We start from the raw sequence: 18676 nt of genomic DNA on the forward strand, positions 1-18676 counted from the left end.
TGTAAAGTACTGTTTTTATAGTAACTTGCTCATTTTCTATTTCAGAATATTAGTCACATATATTAGTTAACAGATAAGATATATATGCTAAACTGACTTACTGGTAAATGTTGTCATTCATATGTGAATGTTGACATTCCCAGGATTTTGCAGATATCCAAAAAAAAAGATACATGCTTCATGCTGATAAACTGTGGCATACACCAATGAATGCTGGCAAACACATTTAATGGCACACTAGTGCACATTTAACACTCTTTTGGGGCATCTACAAAATGTCTCTGTCCAAACCATAAACATTCTCTTTAATATGTGCAAACTGCATATAAAAAACGTCTATTGAATTATTATGAAGTGCTTCAAACTGGATTTTAGTTTTCATTTTCTATTTCCTTGCTCTAAAGGAAATGTTGTCATTTTCTGGAAAAAAGCCTATTTTTTGTATGTTGACTAATTGTTCCCACCTTGTTTTGCATCTATTATTAAGATGCAATAATTGTTTTTTTTATTGATGAGTACACAGAGAATTAAGCTGCAATCCTAACCACACTTACCTTCGAGTAGACATGATTAGGGCAGCAGCTTTAATTGCAATACTTTATTATTATTAATTATAATTATTGTAATTATAATTAGAAGAAGCAGCTATAATTTTGATCATTACAAATCTATACTACCTACAGACTTTATTTTTATTTTAAAAAAAGAGGCCAACTAATTTCACTAAATTGTCTCCCATCCTATGCTTTCCTGTAAGCATTAGTTAAATACTGATAATCAGATGCTCACTTAATTGATCAATATATCTGATATGGTTAATATTTAAGCTTGTATTTCAATCCATCAAAAAGTTAAAGGGCTCATGATACGTTATTTAAATTACATTTATTTTTCACATTTCACACCTTTCCTCCAAGAAACTCAGAAAGGTGCACATGGGTTTAATTCCATGTTATTCTCATGCTGACCTTATGAAAGAGGCAGGTTAGCTGAAGTGAGTGTGATCAGTCAAGGCCATCTGGTATGCTTCCACACCTGAGTCAGAATTTGAACCCAGGCCTTCCTAGACTAAATCCGCCACTCTAGCCACTACATTCACCATGTCCTCCAAATGCCTGGGCAATCTTTCACTCATCCTGAAAATACTCTAACAATCTTAGAAATGGCGATGGGATACAGATAAGTAGTTACAGATTAAGTACAACTCAAGCTAATTAGGGATTTACAGGTTATAACCAACACATCAATTCATGCCAGAAATCCTGCTGGAATACAGTGCAAACTCTGGAACACGGGTATATTATGTTCTCAGAGGTCCACCTTTTCAAGTGGTAAAATGCTGTGTTTAGCTTCCAAACAATTACAAAAAAATCCAGCTTAAACCTCATCAATTGATGTAAATCACATTCACAAGCCAAAGACTGAACATGTCCCCTTGCCCAATCTATACCACCACAATAATAGCCTTGATCTCATTTAGCAGAAGTAGCTCAAGTGTCAAGCAGAAATAAATCCCACTCTTCAGCCAAAGAAATGATATGGCCAATATAGGCTGCATTGCAAGCATATTCTATTCAGGGCTGTGGACTCCGACTCCTCTATTTTTCTACTGTCCGACTCCGACTCCTTCATAAATGGCAAATGTATATTATTTTTTCTACTGTCTGACTGTGACTCCTTCATAAATGGCAAGTGTATATTAATGTATTAATAAATTAATATTAATATTAAAATATTAATTTTATTTTGAAGTCGGAGTCAGTACATTTCTGCCAACTCCAACTCCAACTCAGACTCCACCCAAAATTGCTTCCAACTCCGACTCCACGGCCCTAATTCTACTACATTTCTGTTAGCGCTTTAACATTCTCCAAGACATGTCATTGTCGCAGGATGAGCTTCCCAATTTGAGATACCAGAGAAATAAATTTATTTTCACCAAAAAATGACAGATCTCAACGATCAATTTCTTCAGTGCCCAACTCCATAATCAGGAATGAGGCTTCCATTTACTTGAATATTGTGGCGTCATTCTGTATTATTCCTCTGGGCAGTTTCAATAAGTTAGGACATGTACTAGGTTCAAAATTATTTATATGCTAGTTCCAAAGATTGTGTTTGAGCAATGAAACAATTTCTGCACACATTAAGAAGCTCATTGTAACATCACATTAAAACTACAAGGTTTACAAAATATAACAACTCCACTGAACCTCAATAGATTCATAAACCCCAGCTAGTTACGATCTGGCCACCACTGTAAGCAGATTTCCCTCCCACACACCTCTTCAGACTGAAGAGATGCAAGAAACTATCATGCAATACAGTACGGCCCCGCTTCCCGGCGCTCCGCTAATGCGGCGGCTTTCCTCCCCTCTTTTAAAGCCGCTTTTGCAGCATTTTCACACAACGCGCCCCATTAAAGTCAATGGGGTTCCGCTTTACGGCAGGGGTCCGGAATGGAACCCGCCATGTAAGCGGGGCCCTACTGTACAAGATATTAGTTTTGTCTAATGGACCATGTGACATCTTGGATCTGGGTCCAAATTCTGCCACAGCCATAATTTTAAAGTTAGTTCCCATTACCTACATCCCATATGTAAAATGATACAGCCCTGCAACAACCGTTGCACGAATCCTAATGGTCACATCTATTGAGCCACCGCACAGATATTACACAGTGGCTCATAAGATCAGGTAACTATGTACAGTTTCATTATTTATTTGTTTTTCATATTTGTAAGCCCGTCCTTCCTCAAAGTAGCTGATAGCTTTCCCCCAACCCCACAACTCTGCAAAGCAAGTTAGACTGAAAGATGATGAATGGTCCTATAGTTGTATAGTGAGCTTCATGGCTGAGCTGTCATCTGAACTCAGGTCTCTCTGGTCAGAGACCAATGCTTTCTCCACTACAACACAATGACTCCCAGAGTCCATGAGAGATTTTCCTCCAACTGTAGATAGCAGCCTGAATGTAAAAACAGTAGGTTAATCTTGCTTGGGAAATAGAGCACAGTAGACAGTCATAATGAATCAAAGGTAATTAATTTAATAGAAAAGAAGAACAAAAGTGAAACACACACGTGTTTTGTTTATGGATTATCCAACGCTATTAATGAATTACAAATTGAAACAAACTTTCTTCCATTCTGAAAACAGCAAATCATGCATTAAGAGAATTGTACCATTTGTGCTTGTAGCAATTTGTGCTTGCATTTACAATGCATGTTAAAATAGAAAAAGAAATCACTACAAAGCATTTTTCAAAAGGCTCTGGTTTAGTTGTGGCAATCTCTATACGCAGCTATATTTTCTAATTTCTGCATCAGCAGGAAACATTACAGTTTTCATTTGACAAAATTTGGCGCACACTGGCATTATCTGGACTTACAGGATTTTAGTCACTGATATATTAAGATTCCAACTTCCTGTGTAAAATATAAGCAAACCAGCAAGAGAACCAATATAGACAATAGGTGGACCACTGCCCAAGCTGAAATATATTAACTCTGTACAGTCAGTGAATCCTTCCATTGAAAGAACAACTAAATGATTGCATAGGCCCAATCCACAAACTGGCTACACAGGTATATTATGACATTCTAGACAGTGATGCAATGAGTTACATGTCTTGTTAGAACTCTTAAGTTGAGAATGTGAAAAAAATGTGCTAGTTGTCTTTTATAGCATTCTTAGACAGGGTTCCTGCTGATATGAACTTATATCTTAGCATACTCCAACATACGTTTTGCAGGGCAAGCTGTTGGTGTCAGTTTTTCAAATGAACTGTTTAGTGTACAGTAGGGCCCCGCTTACCGGCGTTCCGCTAATGCGGCGGCTTTCCTCCCCTCTTTTAAAGCCGATTTTGCTGCTTTTGCAGCATTTTTGCATCATTTTCACGCGACGCGCCCCATTAAAGTCAATGGGGTTCCGCTTTACGGCGATTTCCGCTTTATGGCAGGGGTCCGGAACGGAACCCGCCATATAAGCGGGGCCCTACTGTACTCCAGAATTTCCCCCTTTTATTTAAAAGACCAAAACCTTCAGAGCAGCTGTGACCTAGCAATTGTGAACTACGAATACAGACACACTTGTAGATTTGCTAGCTTCAATGGGTCTTCACCTCTCGTTTTCAGGACACTGCGACACATGACGCTAGTAAAACTCCACCCCCTTATACTCCAAAACCTTGGAAGTTGTAGCTCCAGTATGTTTTATCTTTAAGTCAGCTTCACACAGATTTCAAAACTGATTGGCCATCAACCCCATTTTCACTCCAGTTGTGTCCAATGAAAATCTTTTCCATAGGCTCAGCAGACACAATGACTGGCCCAATGTTTTGCTGTGGGAGGTCCTAATCAGCAGCGAGGAAGGGAGATGTGTCCAGCCATGGGCAAATTCATTGGAAACTGAAGCCAGAGAAAACATTCAGGCTGTTTTTGAAATAGCTTGTGTATCTGCAGCCTAAATGTTAAGCCTTTGGGACAGGAAGGCCATGGAGGAGGGTTATCTAAGGAGGTGGCTGGAATCCAATACATGATGTCAAACCTGATGAATTGGAATTTCAGCATGGGCTAACTGGGGCCTAAAAAATGTGTGATCATGCATTAAAAGCCTTCCAGAAGGCCCATAACCCGTGATGAAAAGTTAGCTGCCATGATGATGCACTATTTATGGGATAGCAGGAGAAAGGGAAAGTACATTACTTTTAAGAACATAGGAGAGTGTATGCTTTACTCTAAAAATCAGTGCAAACTGAAATGTAATCAGCCATCCACCCTTCCTAAGAAAGTAACTTTCACAATGAAAACATCTAAATGCAGAAAGGAAGCAGATTAACCTAACCAGGTCAGATAGCCAGAAGGGCTCTGCCCTTACCTCGTGGGAAGGTGAGAGCTCAGGAGTGGAAGAACGCATCAGAGTTATGCAAATTACTTGCTACACCTGCTCGCCTAGCCATGTAGGCCTAATGAGTACCATGCTCCGGAGCTGCCTCCGCCCTCACAGCAGCCAGTCCCTTGACAACCTTTTTTCTCATACACACGCACGCACGCACCCACCCACCCGGTCTCTACGGCCCGCCTCGTGTTTGACGTCACAGACTAGTGGGAGGGGAATTCGGAACGTTGAGGAGACGAAGATTCCAACGAGCCCAGGCCCTTCCTTTTGTGACGTCACAAGAACAAGAAGAACCTGGTCCCGAATGGGCGGAGTGGCCGGAAACCCGGGGCTCGCGTTGACATTCTGCTTAACCTGTTGCTGCCGCCGCCGCGAAAATGCGTCAGAAACAACACACGCAGCTGAGAACGGCACGAAGCTCCAAAACAGCAGCCATGCTTGCTATGTATGATCGCTATTTATTGCAATGGCAAAAGAGCCCACCAATTCTCCTCATCGTTCTCGCAACCTGCCCTCTCTCGACGTCCCCGTCCGCCCTGCGCAGCATGACGAGCCTAAAACTTGTGTGAACCCATAAGCGTTGTCTCGCTTTTCCAATATAACGTGTCTTTCCAAAATGGGGCCAGGAGAGGAGTGGCACTACTTCTAATTTTTCCAGCAGGCTCCATGGACAAGGTAGAGTTGCATTGTTCACTCGTGCAGACGTACAATATCTTAAAACAGATTTTGACGATTATACACACGCTGCAGATTGTCCACCCCTTGTATGCTTTGTTTCAATACACAAGAAACGTGCACAGGTCGCGTGTTCATCAGGAGACTTCCTACATAAACCTTCTCCTTTCGACAAAAACACTTTAAAGTAGCCTGCTCGAGATTATCAGTTCCTCTGCAATGCGGATGTATTTTTAATTCGTATATTCGTAGATAATTTTCTTAAAGTTTCCCAAAATTACATTTCCATACGGCAAAAATAATAGGAAAACTCAGTCAGTCTATTGTGACTTTATGAAGTATTTATTAAAAACAAAAGGAAAGGATTTAGAAGATGACCCCACCACCGTGATATAAACGCCCCACAAAAAATGCCTTGCTTCCAAACGATAACCATATTGTATTCAACTTTTGTGTCATCTTACGTCACTTATATTAAAGGATTTTCTAACCAAAGTCAAAACTCTTTTTATTCAGTGGTTATTTGTTTTTGTTTTTAAATAACCATTAGGTCTGCCTGCATATCTGGCTGAACCACTCCATAGCTGCAAACTTAAAATAACTCCCCCATCCCGAGCAAAACGTAGCTAGAGCCAAATAAAAAGGCACGATCCTAGCAATTTCTACACATTTATACAATTAGAAGAGATGAAACCGTGGCTGACTATACCATTCGAAGGGATACAACATTAGCTAGATCGTCGGCTCTTCAAATTTCAAAGCATCATTCTGAATGTTAAAGCTATTTCATCATTAACACACACGCAATTAGCAAAACTTTGAGCCATTTTCCTGAATATTAAAGTCAGGCCTTGGAATGTATTCCTTGTAACATGATCTCCAACTGGTTCGCTTCAATTGCAAGCCAGATAAGCAAACGATCACATACACGAGATTCGATGGGGGAGTAGAAACAGCAAGCTCGCCATAACTAGATATTAGATTTCAAGTTAACATTTTCGTTGAACAACCACAGTGCCTTCACAAACCCCTAAATATATGTTATAATAATGTGGTTATTTGCATGCAAAGTGAAATATTAGTAAATCCGCTTGAAAAAGCAGTTTAGTTGCATTATCGAGCAGCCAGCCCCGCAACCTTCATGTCTTTCATCTTCTAAAACTAGATTATGATTGTGTCATTTGAGGTCAATACATTTATTCACTTGAGGTATCGCTGTATGAATCCGGTTTTTAAACCAGGTTTACCAGTTAAAAGGAGCTTTTGAATATCACCCCGCATTCCCAGCGGAGGAAAAGCCAACATTTTTAGATATTCTTTAACACCACCGTTAGGTATAAACTTGACGTTCATGAGCATTTCCAAAAATCAAAAGAGATAAATCATCAGATATAACCACTTACGTATTTCTTTTGAATTATATTCCTCTTGGGTCTTTCTTTGCTCATTCTGATATCCAGATTCTGATTGCAAATGGGGGAAATTGCTTCATGAATTAAAAGCCGCAACCAATTTGGAGGAAAAAAATCCTTTTTTGTTTCTTGTTTGTAGTGGTTTCTTGTAATCCGATTTTCTTCGCACACAATGCAATTCTCCTTGCAATAAATCCAAAATCTGTTGGGTGGCGAGGTCAAAAAAAGAAAAAGAAAAAACAAATGCAAAGCAAACCGCAAAAAAATCACTTTAGAGATTCATAATGGAAATTTTACACCCTAAACACACACAAAAAGACGCCCTTTATGTTCCCCTTTTCTTTTTCTCAAGCCACCAAAGCGATTCGTAGGCCCGTAGTGTCCGAGGTGTAGTTTACATCTTGAAAAACTAAAAAAAAATTAAAAGGGGAAGATGTTTTTTTTCAATGTTGGAAGTCACGTTTCTGCTGCAGTACAGACAACTCCAGCAGCAGTAAAGGCTGCACACACACTGTAGGAGTCTCTGCTTGTTCAGTTTCTCCCTCCGCCCCACCAATGAGAGCAGCTCTCCAGCAGCAACTTTAAATGGCCCGATTTTTAAAAAAATATTATATTATGTATATAGATAGACAGACAGGCAAGCAGGCAGACCGGGGGGAGCGGGAGAGGAGGAAGGGGGGGAAGAAGAGAGAGAAGGGTTAGGGCTTAGTCTCAATTCTTAACGTGGTACCAGCCGCAAAAAAAATCACTCTATATGCATTTCCGCAGCTGCAACCAAAGCAGTTTTGTGCACATTCACAGTCGTGTTCCAATCGTCCTTCCGTCCTCGTGCGAGCACGTCTGGAGGCTTCTGCTGCCAGAGGCACTAAGTACAGCTGATGCTACCCCGGCAACAAATCCTGGTGAAGAATTTGAGGACAATCCCTGCGTTCACGACACGCTCTGTCGCCAGCTCTTCTCCTTTCTGTCTCTGCAAAGCTCTTTAATTGTCCTCCCCTGCCCTCCCCCCTCGCCTGGCAAGCAAACGCAGCCTCGTCCTGCTACATTTCCCGCTCTATATGCGCAAGGGCTGGGTTGCGATCCTTGGACTCTGCCTCGCGTGCAGGAGGAAAAAGCAGCAGCTCCGCGCGGTGTCTTAGAATCGCCCTTGGTCTCTAGAAAAGTTGTAGTCCCCTCACCACAAAATGGCTACAATAATGAAGGGAGAAACTACAAGTCCCAGGCTGCGCGGCGCGCGCAGCTGCAGCAGGGATGACCTGATTGGGCGCTGAGAGGATTGTCCTCGAGGCACCTTTCTTTCACCTCCTGCCCCGCCCCTTTTAGTACCGTCCTGGACGCAAGAGGCGGCGGCTTTTGCGCGGCTTCGGCGCAGGGACGATTCCCCCCTGATTTTGCGCCAGCAATTGCTCATAGCTTCACCGAGGAGACGGGAAGGAAGGAAGATGACCGGTGGATGCGGTTCTTTTCAAAAAAGTATATATATATTCTGCTTACGCGAAGAAAAGAAGATCTTTGAGAGAGAAGTGGCGGGGAATGGCTTTGCAGAGATCAGACTCAGAGCCTAGTTAATACAGATGTGGGTTGTGTTTTTTTAGAAGTTGTAGAATACAGGATTTGATGGCTTTAGGGAAAGACTTAGGAGACCAGGCTACCACTGGGACGGATGAGGAGGAGGGGAAGAAATCAAAGGCAGGAAATTGTACGGATGCAACATAAGAGGCACTGAATAGCTTATGAACAGAGAAAAAGTGAACGATTTAATGGGGGGGATGTTTCCTATTGAAGTAAAGAGTTGCCATGGGGGAATTGACCCGTGTCCATATGTGTACCTGAGCCCTCTCTCCCTAGTTCCAGGTCACTGACTCTCAACTAACCATGTACAGTATAAGATCGCACTATGGCTTGGGCAGAGAATAGATGTTTGATTGGAGGGTGGGAGACAAATTAGTCTGCCAAGGATATGCTTTGCTCAGCAACACAGGAAGGGGAAAACCTGAAAAGGCCATCTTTGAGATGCAGACTTTTTCCTTTGGGAAACAGGGATTGCAGTGTCTTAAGATTTGGGAGACCAGGGTTTGAATCCCCACATAGCCATGAAGCTCCCTGGGTGACCTTGGGCCAGTCACTGCCTCTCAGAGGAAGGCAATGGTAAACCACCTCTGAATACCACTTACCATGAAACCCCTATTCATAGGGTCGCCACAAGTCAGGATCGACTTGAAGGCAGTCCATTTCCATTTTAAACAGCAATTAAAAAAAATAGCACTTATCTAAATTTCAAGCCGAACAGAAAATACCCCTTCCTGGTTACTAAGTAATTGTTGGGAGTCTACAGCATTGCTTTCCAGCCAGTGTCACCTCAGGACAGTGAGTCTGGTTTGTAGAAAACTTGCTCAACATGTCTCCAAAGTATTCTGAGGTCATTCCCTTCCCCCTTTAATATTGTAGGAAACCCTGCTCCACCAGATTATTTTTTACCTTGTATATAGCATCAGGCAGGCTGGTGGAAAGGGCATCTTATAATAGTCGTATTTATGTATAACTTCCTAGGGCTTTTTACTGCCAGTTGTAGCATGTTGCATAGTAGCAGTCTCTGATAAAGTAAAATAAAATGGTTCTTACAAGCAAAAACACCCTTAATATAACACAGGTCAGTAAAAAGATTATTATAGTCCCTTCCGGCTTTAAACTATTAACTTGACACTTGCTTGGCTTTTTACCATGTTTGCCATACACAAGTTCATCTCCTGGACCCACTTATAGGGCATGTTCCAATCAAAATTCAACACAGTTGAATCCCATTGGTTTCCTTAGAAAAGGAATGGCACAATCCTATGCATGTCTACTCAGAATGAAGGCCCATTGAACTTACTCCCAGGTACATGGGTACAGGATTGCAGCCTTAAGCCTGTGTTGGGCAGAGCAATCCTATGCTCATGTTATGCTAGGACTGGAGATATATGGACACTATGCTGGTGGCACAGCTGCTCAGCCCAGAAGAGAAAACGAGTAGGAAGAACAACAATGGCAGAAACACAGACATGCCCACAGTGTCTCTGGAAACACTGCCATAGGCTGCTATTCAGGGATTGCTAACAACAGTGCCCACATACCACATAGGCATGGAGGGAGCTGTGGGTAGTGTGTCATCATGTCACTACACCTCCAATATGTAAGAAACACAGAACTAGAAACAGATGGTCAGTACAGTTGCGGAATGTAGGGAGGAAACTACCTGTAAATACTAATTAGCAGCAAAATTGATTATACCAGTAGAAACTAAGTTGAGGTTAGTTATGGAAACCTAAAAGATAATAATTGCTTTAAACTGGTGTCTAAAAACCAGTAAGGAAGGAGCCAGGTGAGCCACCATCCACAAATACACTAAGCCAGGCCTCCAGTTAAGATGTCACCACATGGATAGTTTCATAGGGAAATAGATGTTATTTAAGATACCCTAGGCTTGATGGTCCCTTTAGGACTTTTGTTGTTGTTATGTGGCTTCAAGATGATTTATAGTGACCCGATGAATCAGCGACCTCCAATAGTATCTGTTATAAACCACCCTGTTCAGAACTTGTAAGTTCAGGTTTGTGGCTTCCTTTATGGAATCAATCCATCTCTTGTTTGGTCTTCCTCTTTTTCTACTCCCTTCTGTTTAAAAGGGTCAAAACCAGAACGTCAAATTCAGCTCAGAAACCAAGTGACAGTCAATAAAGCTATTGCAAAATCTGTATTGCATGTTCCATTTGTCCATTTATCTTGCACTAGTTGATCTCCTAGCAGCCACATTTTAAACCAGTTGCTGTTTCCAGACTATTCAAAAGCATATGTAGAGAGCATTATAGTAATCCAATCCAGAAGTTTATTAAAGCATTAACTGCTACAAAAGCTGTTGCAGAGGTTTCTAACTAGTAAGTTTAAAGGACTGCCTTTGAAAACTGCTGTGAAACTGCAGTTAGTTCAAAATGCAGCTACTGAGCTACTAACGGACTGGTCATTGGGAAGATATTTTTCTGATGCTTAAAGAGCTACACTGAAACCCAGTCCATTTCCAAGCACAATTCAAATTACTGAGGTTTGTTTTCAAAGCCCTCCACAGTCAGGGCCACTGAGAGTTAGTCCTGGTCTAATGCATGATCTTCCTACAAACCAAAAGTTACTACTTTGTTTAAACAAGTTTTTAAGTGACATGTTTAATTTAGGGTGAGAAATTTTGAAAATAAATGAAAAACATTTGTCAGAACAATATAGTTAATATGTTTATTAATAATAATACTGTTAAAAATAACCCTTGAAAATGCATAATTTTTGCATTGCAACTTTTAATATATTCAACATTATTTTGAGATATGTACTTTATATCAGTTCAGGCTAATTTTATGCTGTTTCCAATGGTGTAAATTGTTCTAAATTTTTTACTTAGTACAAGACCTACAAATGAGGTCCAGAAAATTAATGGTGATACTAAATTTCCTGCAAGTATTATACACTAGTACTGTACGCTAATTTTAACTAGATGCTTGAAGAACAAGCGTTTCATATTTGGGTTTACACACAAAGATGAAAGAAAATGTAAAATATGCAAATTTTGGGTGTGCTAAGTGTACAGGCAAATTAATTCACAATGAAGTATTCACAATGGAGTTGTTATTATTTATTTTTAAATTTCTAAACCACCCTTCATCAAGAGTTGCCAAGGTGGTTTACAACATAGAAAATAACAAAATATATGTTAATTCTTAACATAATATGAGGACAATCTATCCTTACCCTGAGCAGTGCTAGTGCATCTCTGTTATTCTAGTTCAGCAGAATCCTCATTAGCATTTTTTCTTCTAATAATTCTTGAGCATCCAGTGACTGGCTTTCACTATCTCCCTCATCACCTCATTATGATTTTGAAATAAAGCCTTGGCTGAATAAACTTGCCTGACTTTTTTTTTTTTGCTTTTTCATGTTTTCTCACTTTTCTGTGCTTTAGACTTGTATTTGTACTTCATAGTGTTAATTTCACTTTAAAACAATGCCAAAATACATGTAGACATGTTCCAACATGTTCTAGTCACAGCCCAAATAATAAGTAGTGACACACTCCCATGTATTCGCTTTCTCTTTTTCTGCTACTGTGGTGTCCTGTTCCTTTAAGAGAATTGTAGGAAATGCTTGTTGAGCAAATGTGAACTGGGACCTGTTACTGGGGCTGAGTAGCACTGTTAACTGGGGCCTGCTACTGGAGCCTAGTACTGTAAACTGAACTGGGGTCTGCTGCTGGGGTCTAGTAGTTATATAAACTGAACTGGGGCTTAATCATTCTGTGAATTGGGGCCTACTACTGGGGTCTAGTAGTTCAGGTCTCAGCTTGAGACTTTCAAGTTGTATGTTGCCCTTTGCAATTTCTGAATCATATTACTAAATAAATGTTTGGGCTGATAGAAGACTTGGATATGCTGAGATTTAGCAACAGACATTATAGCACGCTCTGGTCTGTTGAGATACCAAAATTATTTTGTAAGGTATTGTTTCTTTTTCACAATCCAGGGCCCCAGACGCCAAGGTCCTCCAAAGGTCCAGGCGCCGGGGATTCCCCTCCCCTCTCTGCCCTGTCCACAGCCTTGGACTTCAATACTAGTTCTACATTAAACATTCCAAGAAGCTCTTCTCCAAGTATCCCACCAGCAAACAGAAAGAGGGCCTTCTCATTTGGGACACCACACTCTCCCCTGAAGTTCAAATGCATCTTAATTATTGTTAGTTTTTTTTAATAAAACAATGATTTAATTGAAATCTATTTGACCTAGATAAACAGATTTGTAAAATGCTTTTCCACATTTAGGAGGGTTAAATTTGGCCATGATGCATGAAATATATTCGTATGTATACTCTCTTGATCCCAGTTTTCCCCTTTAGAAGGGCAGGCACTAGTGCTCTGTTTCAGGAATGATCTGATCAGTATTCTACACTCCTCTCTTACTAATAAGCAGACTTGGAAAAACACGTTTCTCTTGTGATCAGTCATCCATATGAAGACTTTAATAAAACAAACAATTTAAATAAAAAGACTGATACATTCATGCAGCACTCTCCATAAGCCAATTAGACAGACTAATTATGGTAGGCCTCAAAAGTGAGTTAGTAAGTTTATTCAAATGAGCAAAGTATAGAGGAAGAACAGAGCATGTATTTGCTGCTGGGAAGGCAATCCATTCATGTGGTCTTGAAAAGATGCAAATAGTCTTGTCTGAAAGATAACTTACTTGCTCCTCCATTGGACAGCCAAAAGCATTGCAAGTTGGCTAGCATGCCACTGAAAGGTACTGAGTCCATTGAGTTCCTGATACTTTGTGCCTGCTCCAGCAAGCTTTAAGCAGTACCAGTGTATGGAATACCTCTTTCCTTGTATATCATTTCCATCTATTAACCAAATGACATGTTAAGTAAAATCATGTGGTAGACTCCTTTCTAGACTGCAAGTGGGAAATTATAGTTTTTAAATTCCACCCCCTCCATTAAAAAGCAACAGCTACAACTTTCCTACATGTGCAAAACACATCAGGTAAAGAAAGAAAAAGCCCTAGCTTTTTCTAAATTATTTTTGTCATTTATGTGCATGGAGTTTCTGTCAAAATACTCAAAAATGTTATACTGCATCTGCTGTCTGAAAAAAGGACTGCACTAGGTGATTTTGCTTGATGTGTAGATCAGCCTCCCCACCGCAATACTATTTTTGCTTCTACTATTAATTTTTAACTTATTTTAATGTTGTGCTAGTGAAATGGCCATCATTATAACCAGCATTGTGTGGGGTGCATGGAGGGAGAGCATGTATATTGCAAGGAGGGGTTTGTACGGAGAGTAGGAGTGGGGAAACATTTTGGTTTGGCAGGCCAGAACTTTATCTCCAACCACCCCTGCAGCCAGCTTTGACAGGTGGCCAGAGCCATCCACCTGCCAATCATCTGACATGATGACATCAGGTGACTGAGAGGTGGGCAGTTCCAGTGATGTCAGCTGATGGCCAGGTGAACATGGTGTGGGGAAATGGCTTTACGGGCCAAGTTAGATCCCCTGATGGGCCAAGGTTGGCTCTGGGGCCAGAGATTCCCCACCCTTAAGATTTCTTTTTACCTGACTGATAGATATGTAGCACCTCACTCTACAGAAAATTCTGTGTACCTGTCCAGTCAGGATCCATTCATTTTGCCAGCCTCCCAAAAAGCCATAGTGTTAGAGCTCATGCTTTGCATTTGGAAGGTTCCGAACTTCATTCCTGGCATCTCCAGTTTTAAAAGAATTGGACAGTAGCCAGGTGATGAGAAATATTCCCGTCAGGGAGCCACCAACATTCAGTTGAGCACGGATGGGGAACCTGAAACCTGAGTGCCATATGTGGTGCTCAGCCCAATTTCATGTGGGTGAGAAGATCCCAAAAGAGGAAAAGGAGGAACCAAAACGGACTGATGATAGGAGGAGTTGGGGTGTGAGGGGAAAACCTTCTGCAAGCTTACCTCACCCCGTCCCACAGCCCACTGGGTGGGGAATGAAAAAAGAGAGAAGGTGGGAGAAAAAGGATGGATGAGTCCACCTTTACCTTTGGCGTATCCACCATGTGGCTTTAGCCTTGCCCAATGCCAACATGCAGCCCCTGACTGATTTTTCTGTTGTGGGAATTTGGCTCATAACAGGACAAAAAAGTTCCCCATCTACAGGGCTAGATGGGTCACAGGTATGACTCAGTGTAAGGCAGCTTGAGATATTCACTGTGTCTACTGAATCCAAAGATTCCTAGGTGTCAACAAAAAATGTGCACAGATTGTTCTCAGGTTTTTATATAACTTAAATTAATAATGTTGAACAGGGCAGGCAGTAAGTGATGCATGTGACAAATATTTACAGGTTTTTTTAAGCATTTAAATTATATCAGGTTTAGCGTAGAAAACAGAAAAATATTTTGTGATAAAAGTGTTGTAATGCTAATTCCACTTACCTGGGAGTAAGCCCCATTGAATCCAATAGGACTGACTTATGAGTGGACATTGTTAGGATTGCACTATTAAGCTTTTAATGGGTTGTAGCCAATGTTAGTTCTACTCACTAAATAATGGACATGTCTAACTTAGTTTCCATGGGTCCACTAATTATTAATGGGTCCATTAATTTCAATGGATCTACTCTGAGTAGAACTTAGTTGACTACAACCCATCAACCCATTTTATTATTTCTTTCCTTGCCCCAGACAATCATGCATACATTCCTGAGCATAAATCTGTTGTAGCTAATATTTTACTCCTTGCAGACTTGTCTACTTCACTTCTGGAACAAAGACTGGATTGCAGTGGAGTAACAATTCTAAACATGTTTATTTGGGAGTAGGCCTCACTGATTTCAGCCTAAAATGGTATGTCAGCCTAACCCTTTGGCAGAGTGAGGCGGCCACTTTAGGCAACTGGTTTTGGGCGACATGATATGGCAGCAGACTGTTATTTCATTTATTAATATTGTATTTTTACTTCTCAAGAGGTGGGAAGCACTTTGGGGGATTTTCTGCCTCAGGTGCCAGGAGAGCTTGAATGGTCTTTGGTGCTATGTAGCAAGTAGCTGATGGCTTGGTGGGGCACAGCACTTACCTGACCTCCCAACAGTTGAGTCACTGCTGGTTACTAGGTGTGGGTGGAGGCCGAGATGGTGCAAATACACTAGCAGAGCAAATCCAGGGCTCCTGCCAGTGCATTTGTGCTGTGCCTAAACATTTGAAATGGGTTTTACTTGGGAGTAAGCTCTATTTAAACAACTGGAACTTCCTTGTGAATAAACAAGCTAAGTACCTGGCTGTATCTGTACCATCAAATAGGCACTTAAGATGATGCCCTGACCACATGCCAGTGCAGTGTCCGAACTCATGACATTATTTTGGTATTCTAGAGCAAACATTTAGTACTGTGACCTTTAGTGCTGTTCTAGATAATTCTTGAAATAAATGTGTGCTTCACAATGATATGTGCTCAGTCAGTTTGCCACTGTATTTTTGGGGTTATTCCCACAACACCTTTGGTATTTCCGTTTAACCAAAAGGTAGGCCAAAGGTATATGGTAAGTATAGTTTTATTCTAGCTGTAGCAGTTCCGAGGCCGAGCAATCGCTCCAGCTAACAAGACCAAATTTGAAGCAAATTTATTTTCTTAACCTCATCTCACTCTAGGAATAGGGACAAAGAGCATGGCTTCATTTTTCTGTTATTTGTCTTCCTTTTGTTACAGCTTCCTAGACCTCAAGGGTGGAATTTTACAGCTGACTGGGTTGTTATAAACTCTAAAGTCATGGAAAGCAATGGAATGTGCAACAACTGTAAGATATTAACATGCCTATCTGTTGATAAATATAATTATGTTTTACTCACTTTTATCTCACCTAGTAATCTTTACTCTCACCTAGGTATAATGTTGTAAGTTCATGGGCTGAGAAGATTGAGCTTCAGTTTCAGGAATGATAACATCTTTTCATTTGCATTGTTGACCTAATTGTGCAATTCCACTGAAACCTATCCACCAAATTTTTTAAAGATGCAAAGACAAGAAATGTAAATAGGCAATACCACACAGATGCAGTCTCCACCCAAGATACAATACATGTGTGTAGTGTTGTAGATCTGTGTAAGAGGGGTTTCAAGGTACCTTAAGCAGATTCTGTTGGTTGGTAAATGGAACTAACACCATGATCCTGAGTGCATTATTTGACTATCCCATCATTTTAAATGCTTTAGCTTGGCATTCTTTCTCAGCTCACATTTGTGAGTGTAGGATTCCCTAAATGAAAAGATAGCAGTGTGCACATCACATATCTGGTTCCAGCAAGCACAACTGATTATGTAAATAGGCTCTGAGGTTTTTACTTTGATCTGCAATGTTTTCAGCTAGCAATATCTTATTTTAATTTTCAGATTAAGAACATTTAGCCTCTATACTTTTGACACAGTACAAACATACATTTGCATTGTATTATCACTTGCATTTGTTAAAAATGCTTTAAAATTGTATTAATTTTTAAAGTTTATTATGTACTAAAATGTCATTTTTAAAAAGTCGTTGGTTCTATATGCTCCTTTGTTTTGAAAGAACGATATCAGAACAGTGTTAATCAATTTAAAGTTTCTGGCTTTTCTTCCTCCCATCCCTTTTGAGGTGTCACCACCAGGAAAGATGAATCATTTATTAGTAGGCCTGACACATGATGAAATTAACAACTGACACTTCAGTAACTTTTAATGTTGTTTTGTGTAATACATCACAGATAGGGATGTTGTGGGATTTTAACTGTTCCACAAAGCACAGATATGATGTTGAAATTCTGAGGGTTGTGTTTTTCTTTTCCCACCAAACTGATTAAATGCTTTATCATCATAGAGAATGTGAGAACTTGATTTTTGGATGGTATGACTACCCCATAGCTATTTTTAAATGAATCATGATTAACAATGCCTCAAAAACTCACACATTTGAAACCTGCTGAGAAAGACCTTTTGTTGCTTTTATTTTTGAGAATCCATGGAAAGGAAGAGGTAGGTGTGAAGAAAGAGCTGTAATCACTTCCAAAGCCAGATTTCCATTATGGCTCTTATCCATGAACATTGTAGCCCTTGAATGTAACAAATGGCATATAATTATTTCAAAGAAAACACATGAAAGCGATCCTAATGGTGACTAGCCGGTAACATTGCTGAGAAATATTTAGAGTTCACAGTAGAGAAAATGCATATCAATAATACCCAGGTGTCAGAGGGTTAGAGGCAAACGGTGTGGTCAGGTTCTGCAGACAAGGATAAAAGGGCCAGAGGCAGACAAAATGCTCTAAGATGAGCTGGGGGTCAGATTTCAGAGCAGGCGAGGTTAGTCTGTAGGGTCAACCAGGTCCCTATTAGTTTCTTAGGTTACCTGCGTAGCAAAGCCATAGTACATCTCTGGCCATAATGGTGGTGGTACTGCAGCACAGCTGAGATTGGGCTAGAACAGGGATAGCCAACATGGAGCCTTCCAGAGATTGTGATCTACAACGCCTATCATCCATGACCACTTACCATGCCACCTGGGGCTGATGGGAGTATTAGTCCAAAACGTCTGAAGGGCACCAAGTTGGCCACTCCCAGGCTATAAAGATCCCTCTATTGGAGAGCTGCCCTGGTGGCACATGGAGTAATTTTCATTGAAGATTCCAACTTTTTTGATGCTAGAACTTAGCATTCCAGTGTTTGCCATGTTTATTATGAAATGTATATGCCAGCTTTACAGGCACATGCTACCTTAAGGTGGCTTACAAGAAGTTAAACATAACAAAAACAATTTGAAATACAATAACAATAAAAATAGTAGAAGCTGCTGGCCATTTAAATAGCTGTTTTCTTTCACTTGTGGACATGGCATTCCTGAATCAGCCCTTTAATTTATTTTTATTAGTGAATGTTTGATTACAGATCAGTGTACAGGCAGTGAAGCAGCATATACCATTCCTGTACAAGTTGAATATAAGCAGAAGAAAGCTTTTCGCAAACAGTAGTAGGAAGCAGCATATAATAAGGCATGCAAGTCATTTTAGGGAAGGTGGGTGGCAGATCAAGATCAAAATCCAATGAATTAATATCAAGAAAGGGAGATGGGGGCAAAGCCAGTCTTGTCTTATGTGAGGCTAATGAGCCTGGC

General features: G+C 40.5%; 1 protein-coding gene and 1 long non-coding RNA gene across 2 annotated transcripts in view; one reads left to right on the forward strand and one right to left on the reverse strand.

Annotated features, from left to right (window-relative positions):
- JARID2 (jumonji and AT-rich interaction domain containing 2) overlaps nt 1-8181 on the reverse strand; it is a 331782-nt gene extending 323601 nt beyond the window's left edge. The window contains exon 1 of the mRNA XM_061592694.1: nt 6978-8181. Within this exon, the coding sequence (XP_061448678.1) occupies nt 6978-7022 (45 nt within the window). The 5' untranslated portion in view covers nt 7023-8181. The remainder of the gene's footprint in view (nt 1-6977) is intronic.
- A 13-nt stretch (nt 8182-8194) lies between these two features.
- On the forward strand, nt 8195-16954 carry LOC133368474 (uncharacterized). The gene is made up of 3 exons (XR_009758653.1): nt 8195-8459; nt 16244-16331; nt 16419-16954. It is a non-coding gene; the product is annotated as an uncharacterized LOC133368474 (long non-coding RNA).
- The last annotated feature ends 1722 nt before the right edge of the window (nt 16955-18676 follow it).

The sequence above is a fragment of the Rhineura floridana genome, chromosome 1 (genome assembly GCF_030035675.1).
Source record: "Rhineura floridana isolate rRhiFlo1 chromosome 1, rRhiFlo1.hap2, whole genome shotgun sequence".
Lineage (NCBI taxonomy): Eukaryota > Metazoa > Chordata > Lepidosauria > Squamata > Rhineuridae > Rhineura > Rhineura floridana.